This window comes from Acartia tonsa, chromosome 8, assembly GCF_053477335.1.
Source record: "Acartia tonsa isolate MP-2025a chromosome 8, ASM5347733v1, whole genome shotgun sequence".
Lineage (NCBI taxonomy): Eukaryota > Metazoa > Arthropoda > Copepoda > Calanoida > Acartiidae > Acartia > Acartia tonsa.
Genome location: NC_137267.1, coordinates 25,141,769 through 25,157,678, shown reverse-complemented (window position 1 = coordinate 25,157,678; position 15,910 = coordinate 25,141,769). Strand labels below are relative to the sequence as shown.

At 29.7% G+C, this 15,910-nt stretch overlaps 1 protein-coding gene across 4 annotated transcripts in view; it reads left to right on the top strand.

Moving 5' to 3' along the window:
- The window catches only part of mub (poly(rC)-binding protein mub), a 128,333-nt gene that overhangs the window by 39,181 nt on the left and 73,242 nt on the right, over positions 1–15,910 (top strand). For 2 of the 4 annotated variants that reach the window (XM_080169675.1, XM_080169673.1), the window contains exons 2-4: positions 7,847–7,990; positions 8,218–8,359; positions 8,901–8,996. In XM_080169675.1, the coding sequence (XP_080025801.1) occupies positions 8,910–8,996 (87 nt within the window). In that variant the 5' untranslated portion in view covers positions 7,847–7,990; positions 8,218–8,359; positions 8,901–8,909. Of the gene's footprint in view, positions 1–7,846; positions 7,991–8,212; positions 8,360–8,900; positions 8,997–15,910 lie in introns of all 4 variants that reach the window. The other 2 variants (XM_080169674.1, XM_080169672.1) reach the window with 1 other exon arrangement.

Here is a 15,910-nt window from a genome sequence, read left to right as displayed (position 1 = left end):
TCATCTGATTTTTTTAATACTGATTCCTATTTAAATAACGTCTATTGTAATAAGCGAAGCATCTCAATGATCAAGTCCTAAAAACGTCAGTATGTCCTTAAACAGTAACATGTATTTAATCAGTTTTTATTACAATTTTGTATAGACATGCATTAATATTCAGTTCTGACACTTCACAAGTGTTAATGTTCGTTTGTCCTTCCATTTCAGAGCTTCGCTTCTTTCATGGATGTTGTCATCCTTGTTTAATTACCTCTTGGGGCAAATCTTCTAGAGGCTAGGGGCGAAGCCGCTAGTGTACATATAAACAGTAAACAAGAATCATAATATCATTATAAATATAGATATTAGTTAATAAAAATTTATGTTAATCATGCTCACATTTATAATGGATTTATTAAACATAAAAATAAAGTGAAACTTGTAGCTTGCTAAAATAAGGATCCCCATCCACCCCCATTTACACCATCCCCTCCCCTCCTACTGAAATGAATTCCATGACCCCAAATTTGACACTTTGAACACTAAAATCGGACTACAATTAACCTAGTTACACTTTAAAGGGCCCAAAAAGCTAGTGATAGGGTAGCTGCGCTACTAAAAAATTCTCATATTGCTCTGATAACCAAAACCCCTAATTAGACATTTTAAACACGAAATTCAAGATAGTTGATGGATAGATAGATGGATAGATAGATGGATAGGTAGATGAATAGATATATGGATAGATAGATGGATAAGTAAATGGATAGACAGATGGATAGATGGATGGATAGATAGAGGGATAGATTGATGGATGGATAAATTGATAGGGGATGGATAAAGAGATGAATAGTTGATGGATAGATAGATGGATCGATATATAGATGGATAGAGAGATGGATAGATAGATGGATAGATAGATGGATAGATAGATGGATAGATAGATGGGTAGATAGATGGATAGATAGATGGATAGATAGATGGATAGATAGATGGATAGATAGATGGATAGATAGATGGATAGATAGATGGAAAGATAGATGGATAGATAGATGGATAGATAAATGGATAGACAGATGGATAGACAGATGGATAGACAGATGGATAGATATATGGATAGATAGATGGATAGATATATGGATAGATAGATGGATAGATAGATGGATATATAGATGGATAGATAGATGGAGAGATAGATGGATAGACAGATGGATAGATATATGGATAGATAGATGGATAGATTGATGGATAGATAGATGGATAGGGTAAGTGGGGGCTATTTTTGGGAGGGGTCAATCTGGTAATTTTCTATCTACCTTCATAAAATGACCTTTATCTCCATGTTCCTTTCAAATGACAGAAAAAAACATAAAAGCAAATTTGTTTGTTGTTGAATTACCTACAAAAAAGTATAAAATGAAATTTTTGTGAGATGAATTTTAAGGGTACTAAATAATTAAATCCCCTTTTTGGTTGATTTGCCCCAATGTGCAGTGCAGAGAAATGCGCGAAAAATACCTATTTTATGCGTTTTTTCTTCAGTGAAGCTTTCCCTGTGCATCATTGTATCTTGGCTATTCCAGATTATTTGTAGGCCTTCTTATGCTGTTTAAAATGAAATGCGGGTATGATCTGGCTGTTCAGCCGTTTGGCAGGTAGCAGCCTTTAAAATTCATAGATTTTTTGAAACATTCGTTACCAGGAATATTTTACCGTGATCTGCAGTTGATCCTAAATAACATACGTTAATTATTGTAAAGTTTTGTTTATAAAAAGATGAAAACTACCCAACACGCAGTGCTCATTATAATTTATGTAAAAACATTTTTAGTAGAAGCCTTGATTTTACTCTGACATTTAAGCAGATAAACAGTCATACATACACATATCTATACAGTAAAAGGGGCATGTATTTTGAAAATAATTGTCAAGCATTAGAAAAATAATTTGATTACAGCTGCAACTTCAATTTCTGAAGATTTAAAGAAAAATGTTTATAGTTTTTATTTTAAAATCTGTACAAACAAATTTCTAAAGGGAAAACTTGTCACTTGTTGTGTGTATGTGTACAAGTGTGTATTTATTTCATACACATTCAAAACTAGGATGAAGATATTTAAAAATTTTAGCTTAGCTTTAAGATATCAATTTTTTCTAGTGCTTGTGTCTGTTTATTATTTGTTTTATGGATATCAAAATTCTTGTTCATGTTGCACATAAGGTTTAACCTTGGTAATTTTTCATTTGAGGGTGGTCTTTTCTCCCAAAATAGCTTAAAACCTGACCAACCCCACACCAATTCAGAGCTTCATATTGAAATATAGGTAAACATATCACAAACTGTCTTTAGTAAAAGAATATGTTAAATGAAAGGCATTTAAATATTGAAACGCTGTGCTCCCCTGCTATTTGCTTGTTTGTGACTTAAAGTTTTGAAACATCAAGTATATATTCTATATATGGTGTACATGTATGGGAATACGTATTTATACATGGGTATTAGGTACAAAGCAATAGTCAAATGAATGTTTTTAAAAAAATTGACTTTCAAGAAATTTTGACTTTATTGGAAAAAAAGAAGACTGTATAAAGTTATATTTACATTTTTATAGTTGCAATTTCTTTCTATCTTTATCCTATTATATTTCTTTTTGAATATTCACATATACTAACTAATTCATTAATTTTCATTTAATAAAGTCTTTTTTTAATGTATAGCCACTTTCATGAGAAATAAAGAGAAAATATACAGATAATTCACTTAATTTCTTAAACTTACTAATCAATTGATTGTCCAAGATCAATTAAGAACGTTTTTAGCCAATGAATGATTCATTTTTTGCTTATTTTCAATTAACATTAAGAAAAATGTTGTCTCTTATAAAACAACAATTTCTCAAATTTTAATTGTGAATTTCATTACATTCAAATGAATTTTATCTTTAAAAAAACTTTTTTCGAAACGAAGTTTTCTTGTGTCTTAATTTAATGTTTAAAATCTAATAGGAAAGCTTTGCTAAGGATAGAAATTAGTTTGCCGTTTTGTTAGAACAAGAACAATGCTTGTTTTAGAAAGCGACTATAGCAGCGTGCTACAAGAGAATAGAGAGTCAGATAATAGAATAGACAGAGAGAGATGAGAGAGGAGTAAAGATGAAATGTTTTGGCCGGTGGCCAGATTTTGCAATAGTAGTTCACACAAAATAGTAAAAATTGGCGGATTTAATTTTACAATTATAAAAATACGTTTGTTTATGTAATATGAAATGATATTATATAAGTTAATAAGGTTTTTGCCTGAAGATTAGGATTTCAATAACTACAGAATAGCTTGAGTTCTGCATTTAAGGAAAGCTTCATATAGTTCTTGGGCTGGTTTTAAGCTCTTTTTTATCAACTCCCCACACTTTCCCTAAACCTCTATAAGCTAACGGGTTGGAGGATATTTTAACGCAGCTATCCAAGTTATAGAGTAGCTTTAACCCTGACATGGAACTTATTAATTAAATCACTAAATAATTAATTTTATTTTAATCTTTAAAATTAGCAGGAAGGAATGAACATCTTTAAGAGACAACAATACACTTACAACAATGCTTTGACATTTTCTTACATTCACTAATAGGATACAGGCTGTTGTATAGGTAGCAGCTTACTCATATCTTTGCTGTTGTTCAAGATAGTGATACTTATATTTTTAGATGTAATGTTACATTTTATTGCATTATGTTATAGTTAAAAGTTATATTAGAATTTTTAAAGTAAAGTTACTTTATAAGATAAAGTAAGTACTTTTGAATACATTTTTTAAAGCGATTAAAATTTATGAATATATTGAAAAAAAATTAAGAATAGTATATTTTTTACCATTTTACCCTGGAAGGGAGTGGACATTGGACTCTAAATACCCAAAGTTTTATAAAAACTATATCTTATTCGTTGGCTCAACAACTTTGAGTAGTACTATCGAATTATGATTGGATGGTTCCAAACTTCTAAACTAATTATTTGTCCCAAGTCCCTGAAGAAAGTCCATTAACTTTTTATTTTTCAGAAAATTAAACTCTGATATTAACAATTATTTTCTAAACTGATATAAATACATTTTATTCATTTCTAAATCAGTTTAAATTCAAGTAATCTCAGATAATTCGCTAACATCGAATAAATTTCAATAAAAATTTACATTTTTTCTCAGGCTTAATTCCTTTCATTTGAATTTATAATTTTCAAACAAATCAATATAATTGTAATTGTTTTAAAGTTATTGTGTGTCTTTTACTTAGAAAAAAGTCCACAGAAACTAGGGACGAAGTTTTCTTTAAGAAATACTATAAAAGAAAAACATAAAATTTCAACAGTGTATGTTTACTATGTTATATTAATAAAAATAAGAGTCAATTAGAATGATACTTATGTAGGCATGTCTAGAACCATTTATGTACTATTTAACTTAATTATATTAATTACATATAGTCTACAACTTTCATTGATATAATTACAGCAAAAAAAAGTTTATTGAGGCTGTTTTGATCTTTTATTTACTAGCAGATTTTCATAGCATATTTTAGACATTTAAGCAGCTAGTAAAAAGCTAATTTTATGTAAAATGAGATAAAATTTATGTTTATAAGAAAATTTAGAATTCACAGTAATGTGTTCAAATTGAAAAGAGTGCAGGGAATACCAAATTTTGAATCACAGACATGGACGTGTCTTATTATAACTAGGACAATTAAAGGGAGGGAGGAGATAATGGACTTTACATTTTACTTGTCCCAAAAGCATTATTAATACATTTTCTCACCCGTTGGCTTGTAATTTTAGTAAATGTTTATTAGGTTATACAACCTAGAAGTGTCCAAACTGTTTTGAATCTGTATAAGGTGTAATTTTGATTATTTTAATTGGAAAAGTACATGAATTTGAACTCAATTGTTTTATTATTATCCCTAAAGGTTTTTAAAGATTATTTATTCCTATCCTTGTACAGGAAGATCGAGTAAGGGAATGCAATAGCACAGTGAATCTTTTATGTATCTTTCAAAATAAAATTAAAGATTCTTATTTTCAGCTTTCTTGATCTGTACATGTAATTGAAACTATATTTATGATTGTTGGTCTAATTTTTTTTATAAAACAAGAACACTCAAAGTTTGAGCCCTCTAAATAGTTACAAGCTAGATATTAGTTTAGTTGGTGTAAGGCTTTATATAGTAAGATTAAAACAGGGGTCCAAAGATTTTGGAGTGAATTATTGTTTTTAAAACTTGCACTGTGCAAAAAAAGAATATATTTGCACTTTTACGTCCCTGTGTAAGTGTGCGTAAATAATGCAAAATCAAATAATACATTTTCAAATTGTTAGATTTAATATAAAAAAATTGTCAAAATTGTTTTCAAATCTTATATATTATAACGTTTGTTAAAGTAAACATAATATGAGGGAGAAAAATGCCACTTTTTAAAAGCTACATCCATTTTTTTCATAAAAGAGCTGATTTTTCCGAGTTAGATTTAAGAGAAAGATTAATTTATTCTCTATTGTTCTATCACTGAATCCCAACCTAATGTGCTATCTCTAGCAAGAAGCACAGCAGTGTATTTCCGTTTTCAGACACCAAATCACAAATACTTTCAACACATACATTTCCTTAAATACATTGTATTATATCTTTATATGTTTATATATATGATTATTAGGTACACCGACAAACGTCCTACTGCGACAAACGTCCTAATGCGACAAACCTCCTAAACGACAAACCTCCTAAACGACAAACGTCCTAAAGGGACAAACGTCCTAATGCGACATCTCTTTAGTAAAACGTCCTAAAAATTTTCAAAAATTATGAAATAAAAAAAAATCTTTCAAATTTAAGGACAAAATCCTCTAATTATAAAAAATATTTAACAATATCAAATTCAAAATGGCGATAAAACACAGGAAAAAATATTTTTTTTAATCGAATAACTTTAACCATAGGCTAAATTTAACAAATCTGTCCGACAGTTTTCCCAAAGTCTGTGTTGGCTATCACAAACGGAATGGTTTCGAACCCAATACAACCGTGCATTACACAAATAAACCTTTAATTTTCTAAATTAAAAAAATATATATCTATTTCCTTTTATTTTAGAACATTTTTAAATTAAATTAAGATTTAATTTTTGAAAAAAAAATTAGGACGTTTTACTTAAGAGATGTCGCGTTAGGACGTTTGTCGTTTAGGATGTTTGTCGTTTAGGAGGTTTGTCGCATTAGGACGTTTGTCGTATTAGGACGTTTGTCGGTGTACCGATTATTATTATACATAGCATTTTTTTCCTGTTCAGTACTACTTTTTTTTAGTTTAGCATGTACTTTGATTTAAGAAAGGCATTTGACTGTTAATCAGGAAATTAAATGAAATTAAAAAACACTTAAAAATTTCTTCTGGTCTCTAATTTTAACTTTATGTGAAATAAGATTTACAATTTTATTATATTTTTAGTCGACTGTTAATTGGACGAAAATTTAAAGCCAAAATTATTCACTTTATTACATAATAAAAGCTGAGACAATGTTATATAAGAAACCTGCAATTTCCCCTATTTTTCCTTGTTCAAAAATAGCAAACATTTTTGTGACCTCGAATCAGTTTAAATTAAAATCTCACCCTGTAAGAAAAGTATTAAAACGTGCAGTAAATTAATAATGTTTGCTGATATTGACATAAAAACAAAATCACAGGGGAATTTTTGTTCTGAATGTTCTACAATTCGTACTTAGAATTCCTGTTAATATAGTAAACAGTACAAAAATAGTAAACAGTACAAATATAGTAAACAGTACAAAACATATATATATATATAAACAGTACAAAAACATATATTTGGATTCTTAAAATTTTTTTTTTAACTTTTGAAGTTTTCTCTACTATTATAATGGATTCTCAAAATTTATATTTACCCTTTTTAGTAATTTTCTTGAATTTATTGATTAATTGTTTAGCTGTAGCGTTTTTAAAAAAAAAATCCCTGTTGGATGATTTGCAGTATTAAGAATTTTATATTTTGTCTTTCCTAAAAGCTAAAGGTATTATGTTTCCATAAACATCAATTTTCCAAAATTTTATAAGGATATTCTTTCAGTTTTAGGCATTAGTAACAGGGAGGGAAAAGATATTGGGCTGCTTATTCCCCAAAGTTTTATAACATTTTTTTTTTTCGTTGAGTTAACAACTTTGGGGACATTTATTGAAATTTGATTGGTTGGTTCATTAAGTTGATTGTCAATAAGTTTCAGAAACTAATTTTAATCTACAGAAGGGGTAATTTTGTATATCATCATTCGGGATTTACATCCATTTATCGGCTATTATCTTATTCCTTCAGACCCAAGATTAAGAAAATAGATATATGTCATAGGGAAATATTTGATTGAACACTTGTCAAACAAAGATTATAATTAATAAGAACTATTCTTTTACCGGGAGTTGAATAGATATAAAGGAGTATGTAAGGCTATTAAGTCCTTAGTATAGACTAATTATAAAAATAGCACAATCTCACAAAAAATCTCCAGTATGGCTTTGAAACCGACTAATATCTACTGGATTAGAACCGGTTCTAAGCCTTACTGAAAACTCATGTATAGCATTGTATTACAGGCACTTTTCTACAAATATTAAAGTAAAAATCATAAAATTAATTGCAGATTGTTAGCCCTGATTTTTTACCCCTCGGTACTAACAAAACTGGTTTTAATCTTTAAATTTTCCATTTTAATATTCGAAGAACGCTATCTATAATACGAAGCGATAAATACTTATTCTTGGCTGTTATTGGTAAAATTCTTTTAATTAAATTATTTTATTTTCAGGGCCAAAGGTTGTGGAAGTAAAAATCACCACCTTTCCCCCTTCTCTCTTCTTCAGCCACACCACCTAACCCTCTCTCTCTCTCTTCTATCACTCTATCATCATAATCACCTTGTGTTGTGGGACAATATCTCGGAAACTGCTAGGTTTAGGTCTATTTACAATTTAGTGAAAAAGTTTGCAACATAATGTTTTGTTTGGTAAGAATTAAAAATGTAAGGGGAGAGTTTAAGTCAACATGTTTGGGTTATTTTGTTTTTCAGGGAAAAGGTACTTGTAATAAATACCAAATTTTCAAGTATATCTTATTTTTTCAATGTACATATATTTGGAATATTTAATCTCTAAATTGAAATTGACCCATATAGTGCAGCTTCCACCAGTGTACTGTTGTACTGCATGTACTGTATATGAACAGCTGAATGTACTAAACAGCTGATTACTTGTTTGTGGAATAACCACAGCCACACACACACACGCACACATACCATAACCCTTATCTCTAATACTCACAGGTAACTAGCTTTTAATAATTATACAAAAGTAACAGGATGTTTGTCTGTCGGTGTGAACCAAAGGGTCTCGCTAACCGCTGAACCGTTATGGTTTTCCTTTACAGTGTATCTTCTCATAGGTCCTAAAAAAAGTGTATAACAATTTTAGGGGAGGAGGGTAACAACAACCTACCAAGGAAAAATTACCAATAGAGGCATCTAGAGGCGTTGCCACTAGTTCTCTATAAAGCAGACACTTTATAATTTGGGTATGTTAGTACGTTGATCTGACTTTTTGTTACTGAAAGGTCATTTAGGATTTTGCCACTCCGTATTTTCTCATGGACACATCTACTTTAAAGGCAATATTATAAGCTTTTTTGTCTGAACCAAAGATTTTAGGTATGTGATAATTTATGAGTTTATATCAACCTGGTTCATGCAAAATTATTCCCTCTCCCCTCAATTTCGACCCTTATTTGTTATGCCCCTTGATACAAAATTTATTTCTAATTAGTTATGCATTGATTTCTCCACAATAATGGACTAAAATATTATTTAGTTGTCCCAGATGACCGGGAAAATGGCTGGCGAGTCGAGCACACCCGTCACCGACACCTCCCCTCACCTTACCATCAGATTAATTATGCAGGGCAAGGTAAGAAAATATTTTATTTTTTTCAGAAAGCTGGGGAACAGAAAAAATCCCCCCCTCCCCTCCATCTTTGATTTGTTCCTTGTTATATTAATTTAACAATTATTTGATTCTGTATTTAAGATTTATATTCTACCAATGTATTTATCTATAATTTAATCATTTAAATAAAAATGACAACAAAATCCAAAAACTCGGTAACCGCTGAACCGACTGAACTCTACTCTTTAGGGAATATTGATACTGGTTTTTCAGTGGATTTAAGCTATTTTTTCGAGGATAATACAACCTTATTCTCCCCAAAAAGAAAAAATACCCCCCACCAAAATTTTTTTTAAAGACCATTCGGCTGAAAAAAAACGTTTTATCCAAAATTTCCCTAACCGTTTGGGGGCAAGGCCCCTAGGGGCGAAGCCACTATTTATACCAATAAAGTATCTATTATTAAGGTAAATTATATAGAATGTCTGTTTTATATTACCTAACTTTCTCATTTCCTATTTTCCCTTAACTAAGATCAATATAACTAATAATCAACACACCAATAGTCTTTATTTACTTAATATAGTCACATTCATTGTATGTATTTATATTTATGTATGTATACTAAGAGATATAAGTTTTCCGGAATTGTAATGTAGGGAGTAGATTTGAAATCTGCATCAAATTTTAAGGATTTTTTATAAAATTCGTTTTTTGTATAATTCTTTATCTAAAAGCGGAAATACAAATTAAGTTAATTAATTTTGGCATCTGTGATTGGTGGATTTAAAAAATCTGCGCTCTGATTGGATGTCGTACATCATTCAACCAATTAGAGCGCAGGTAGTTTAAAATCCACCTATCCTATTGGTCAAAATTAATTAACTTAAAATGTATTTTCGCTTTTAGATAAAGAATTTTACAAAAAACGAATTTTATAAAAAAAATCCTTAAAATTTGATGCAGATTTCAAATCTACTCCCTACATTAAAATTCCGGAAAACTTATATCTCTTAATGTATACTTTTGTTTATATAGGATGTCTCCCCCCCAAAAAAAGATAAATTATAATAAATTTAGTTAATTGAAATTAAACAAGGATGACAACATCCATAAAAGCGAAGCACTGAAACGGTAGGACAAACGGACACTAACACTTGTATAGTGTCAGAACTGAATAATCAGAATATAAAAATATAAATGTCGAAGCAAAATTGTAAGTAAAATTGTTGAAAAACTGCTTGATACAGAATAATGTTTATGGACATACTTACATTTTTAGGACTTGATTATAGAGTTGCTTCGCTTATAATATTGTGCTTTGTTGTCCTAGGAATCAGTATACCAAAAATCAGATCAATCGGATGATTAGATCACATAAAAATTTGTTGTTAAAAAAAGTTAAAAAATCAACATGTTTAAAATGGACGTACGGACATTTTGGTGATGATTATAGAGTTGCTACGCTTTCTAAATCGTACCTAACTATTAAAGAAATCATCATTCAAAATTTGAAATCGATAGGACAATTCTAACATGCCTAAATTAACGAAAAAAGCTATCCGTTACGGACGTACGGACGGACGGACGGACGTACGGACGAACGGACGTACGGACGGACCGACCCTAATTATAGAAAAGCTTCGCTTTAAAAAAAAAATTGACAGAAAAAAAGAGTTAATCTCTTATAGTAACTAGGTTTCATCTTAGAAATCATGAATGGAGAGACACAAGAACCAGGGGGGGAGTAGACATTTGACTGTAAATTAAACTCACTGATAATATTAAACAGATTTGCTAAAAATGTGAATTAATAGATTTTTATGGACACCCTTTATTGGAATACAAGGGTATCAAATAAAATAAAAGTAAAGGCAAAGTAAACAACAAATCACAATAAAATTGTCATCAACTGTTTGTTTTTCGCCTTTCTGTCAAATCAATTTCGTGGGGGAGAAATAATCTAAAAAATCAAATAGTCGGAACCAAGTTTTTAATAACATTGATATTAAAAATGTTTAAAATGTGCAGCTGCGCTTATTGTGGACATAATTGTCCTGTTTTTTGTCTGTTGGTGTGTGTGTGTATGAGTTACTAGAAAAGTAAGATAAATTGGTTTTGGACAGTTCTAGAGTTATATGATTCCATGAAGTTATGCATCAACCCCTCCATTCCACGGATAAGACAATGTCCATTTAATGGATGTACATCCCAAAGGTCCTACACAAAATTCCCTCTTCTGTAGGTTTCAATTATTGGTTGAAACGTTTTGACATTGAACTTAATGAATAAAAAAAAATAAAATTCAATAAAAAGTCCCCAAAGTTGTTAATCCAACGAATAAGAAAACTTTTGGGACTAGTGCAATAAACAGTTAATTGTCCCCTTCCTTCCTGTCTTAATTCCCTATTCGATCTACATATCTTAGTTTGTTTGGCATAAATGTTCATCAAATATTACAAAAAACGTTTCTACTGGCTTTGTAACGTAGAGACCATATGTAAAGAAAGGCTTTGCTAATAAAAAATGTCTACTGGATTAAGTTGAAAAAAAAAACATTTTAAGCATAAGAAAGAATATACGTAGATTTAGAATTTTTAAAAGCTACACTTTTTAAAAGTGGTACCTTTACATATTCTTGAGACATAAAAAATGATTTTGAAAATGTTATTGAAGTGAAGAAATACCTCAACCATTTTCCCCAATTGGTAACTTTCTTCCCTATTTCCTTCATTGTTACTCCTCTCCTTTTCTCTCTCTCTCTCTCTCTCTCTCTCTCTTTGTGTATCCATCTATCTTTCTCTGGATGACATGCATGGCACTTTGACACTTGTGGATCAAAGGGCAAAGTAATTACAAGAACGCTGCGCAGCCAATCTTTAATCAACCAAGGCTTTTTGTATGTGCGCACATACAATTTTTGAGTATTAAATAAAATTTGTTTAAGGATTTATTGACAGAATTTAAATCATACATTCACACCTTAATTTAAAGTAAGTGCATATATTGAAAGAAAAAATCAATAAAAGCATACAAACTTACAGACATATATAGTTACAGAGTAGCTACGTGTATATAATATATTATAGGGAAAATATACTATTTAGTAACATACATACATAGTTACAGAGTAGCTACGTGTATATGATATATTACAGGGAAAATATACTATTTAGTAACATACAGACATAGTTACAGAGTAGCTACGTGTATATGATATATTGCAGGGAAAATATACTATTTAGTAACATACAGATATAGTTACAGAGTAGCTACGTGTATATGATATATTACAGGGAAAATATACTATTTAGTAACATACAGACATAGTTACAGAGTAGCTACGTGTATATGATATATTACAGGGAAAATATACTATTTAGTAACATACAGATATAGTTACAGAGTAGCTACGTGTATATGATATATTACAGGGAAAATATACTATTTAGTAACATACAGACATAGTTACAGAGTAGCTACGTGCATATGATATATTACAGGGAAAATATACACTGTTAAAAATAATTTTTTTATTTAGTATCAATTGATACTCTGGAGAGTATTGGACCCGTAAGTACCCTACAACTATATAATTAATATATAACACTATGTAATACTATATAACACAATAATTATTACTATACAGAACCCATAAATTTTTTTAGTATCGATTGATACGCTCTAGGGTACTATAGAATACGCTGTAGAAAAGTTTATAAAAATAGTAATATTTTATACGTTGTAGGGTATCGGAAAATACGCTGTAGAAAAGTTTCTTGATTTAGTACTATTTCATACGCTGTAGCGTATCAGACAATACGCAAGAGAATGGTTTTTTAAAATAGTAACTATTCATTCGTTCTAGGGTACGAATCTGTACTGTAAAGAATAATTGAAACAGGCACCATTCGTGCACACCTCTCATGGAAGTGTTTCAATGCTTGGTCGTTTTAGACAAAGATGTAATGTTACTATTTATGCTCACATTTATAGTTTTGTTTTTTGTAATTATGACTGACCATAGTTTTTATTTTTAAGTATAATGTTTAGTCCTAAACATCTTTAAAGTAATTTTTTTACTAAATTTACATTTAAATTAATGTTTTATGGCTCTGCTTGGTATGTTTGTTGATATAACAAAATGTATATGTACATATAATAATCATATATTATAAACTGATCTTTCATACAAAGTAAAACAGTTTCATTCCCTACAAAGTATCAAAAATTATGATAGAGGGTAACAACAATTGCGAAGGAGGGCAATGAAAAATTACTTCTACCGTATTGAATTATATTCCCAAGAGCGTATTAGACAATACTATACAGACAAATACATTATTTAGTACTACGTGTTACATCACAGAACATTACCTAATACTTAAAACAGCATTGAAAACTTCCTTGTATCGTAATGAGGTTTTTTTCCTACTACGTACGGATTGATACTATACATTAATGTGAAGAATATAGAGTATCATCTGATGCTAAAAAAAAAAATTATTTTTAACAGTGTACTATTTAGTAACATACAGATATAGTTACAGAGTAGCTACGTGTATATGATATATTACAGGGAAAATATACTATTTAGTAACATACAGATATAGTTACAGAGTAGCTACGTGTATATGATATATTACAGGGAAAATATACTATTTAGTAACATACAGACATAGTTACAGAGTAGCTACGTGCATATGATATATTACAGGAAAATATACTATTTAGTAACATACAGATATAGTTACAGAGTAGCTACGTGTATATGATATATTACAGGGAAAATATACTATTTAGTAACATACAGATATAGTTACAGAGTAGCTACGTGCATATGATATATTACAGGGAAAATATACTATTTAGTGTAATTCAGATTATAAACCTGCTGAGAATTAGATTACCCCACACAAATCTTACCAAAAAAAATGTTAAATATTCCATAATCTTGAAAAAATCTCTTTTTCACCTTTATATGCCTTTATTTTGTTTGTTAAGCTAATGCTCTTTTTAGCTTATCGTTATGAAAAGGATTTGCTTGTATTGTACTTAATCGTCTTTGTTATCTTCATTCAAGATTCAGAAACGGAGAGGGACAAAGTAACTCAAAAATGAGCCATGTAAGGTCATAAAAATGAGTGATTATCCATCTCTTTCTTAGAAGTTTTCTTTCCCACTTCTCCTTTCATCTTCCTCATTTTTTTTGACGTCACATGGCTGAGTTTTGAGTCACTTTGTCCCTCCACTTCAGAAACGTCATATTACACGTGTGTTTGTATATTTTGGTAAAAGTGTTCGTATATCTCTGGGACATGTTCAAACAATCCTGAGGGAGGAGCGACATGGTTTTGATAAGCAGGGGGGAGGGACTTACATTATTTCATACATGGCTATAACAACTATTTTTCAACCCAGTATCTATATTAAATGGAAAAAAGAACAATAAATTGTTGTTCCATGCTTTTTACAGAATAAAAAAAACATTACTTGACTATCAAATGCTTTACTAAATTCAAAGATGCAATAATTTTAAAAAAATTTGATAATGTTTCTTTTTAATAAAAACTAATTAATTACATTTTTTCCTTTTAAAACTAATGTAATCTTATTTAAAAACTTTTTTTCTGCACTATTTAAAGACGTAAAGTTATTATTATTCTTAAATAATATAAAATCTTAGTCTTTTTTATTACATTTTTTATTATAAAATTTGCACATAATGATAAATGATTTAAGCAAATGCAATATATATATTATAATATTGTACCTACCCATAAGTATAATTAGGTTAAAACTAATAAGAATAAATAGTCTTGTGTATGTGAATATATTTTTATATGCTGTGTATATTCATTAATTTATCCATTAAGCTATAATTAATAAAAATATAATAGAAAAGACCAACCTCGGCAATTTTCTTCGTTTATATAAGGAAAAGAAAACAAATTATTCTTAAGATTTTTAAAGCAAACTTACAAATATTGTTTAAGTATCAAATTAAATATCCATTAAATATAGAGTAGCTACGTATTTCACCTATATAGCAAATTTGAAAAACTTAGGTTGACAAAATGGAAAAATCAAAAAGAGTTGTTACGCTTAGGGATGCGTTTCAAATGAACATATAGTTTTAAAATGATCGAACAATTGTTCTACCGTCGGAAATCAAATAATCAATTCAAACGCATAAATCTTTCTTAAAATTTTGCGGATTCTCTAAGTAACTGTGTTTAGCGCCCTAGAAAAATGGGGATAGATGTCACATCTTTTGGCCTACCTATTCTGACGTCATAGTAAAGAGAAATAGCACCCTAGAAAAGAGATGGGGTATATGGTATTTCCTGACGTCAATAGAATAGGTATGCCAAACGCAGTCACGTCTATTCCCATTTTGCTAGGGCACTATAGACAGCTATATTTTCTAATAAAATGAAAAAAATGCTTTAAATAAAATCATTTTCATAAAATACTTAACCGATATTTTTAAAAGCGAAGCTTTTCTATATTTAGGGTCGGTCCGTCCGTCCGTACGTCCGTCCGTCCGTACGTCCGTCCGTCCGTCACGGATAGCTTTTTTCGTTAATTTAGACATGTTAGAATTGTCCTATCGATTTCAAATTTTGCATGGTGATTTCTTTAGTAGTTAGGTACGATTTAGTAAGCGTAACAACTCTATAATCATTACCAAAATGTCCGTACGTCCATTTTAAACATGTTGATTTTTCTACTTTTTAAAATAGCTTTTTTCGTTAATTTAAGCATGTTAGAATTGTCCTATCGATTTCAAATTTTGCATGGTGATTCCTGTAATAGTTAGGTACGAGTTAGAAAGCGTACCAACTCTATAATCATTACCTTAATGTCCGTACGTCCATTTTAAACATGTTGATTTTTTTACATTTTTAACAACAAATTTGTATGTGACCTAA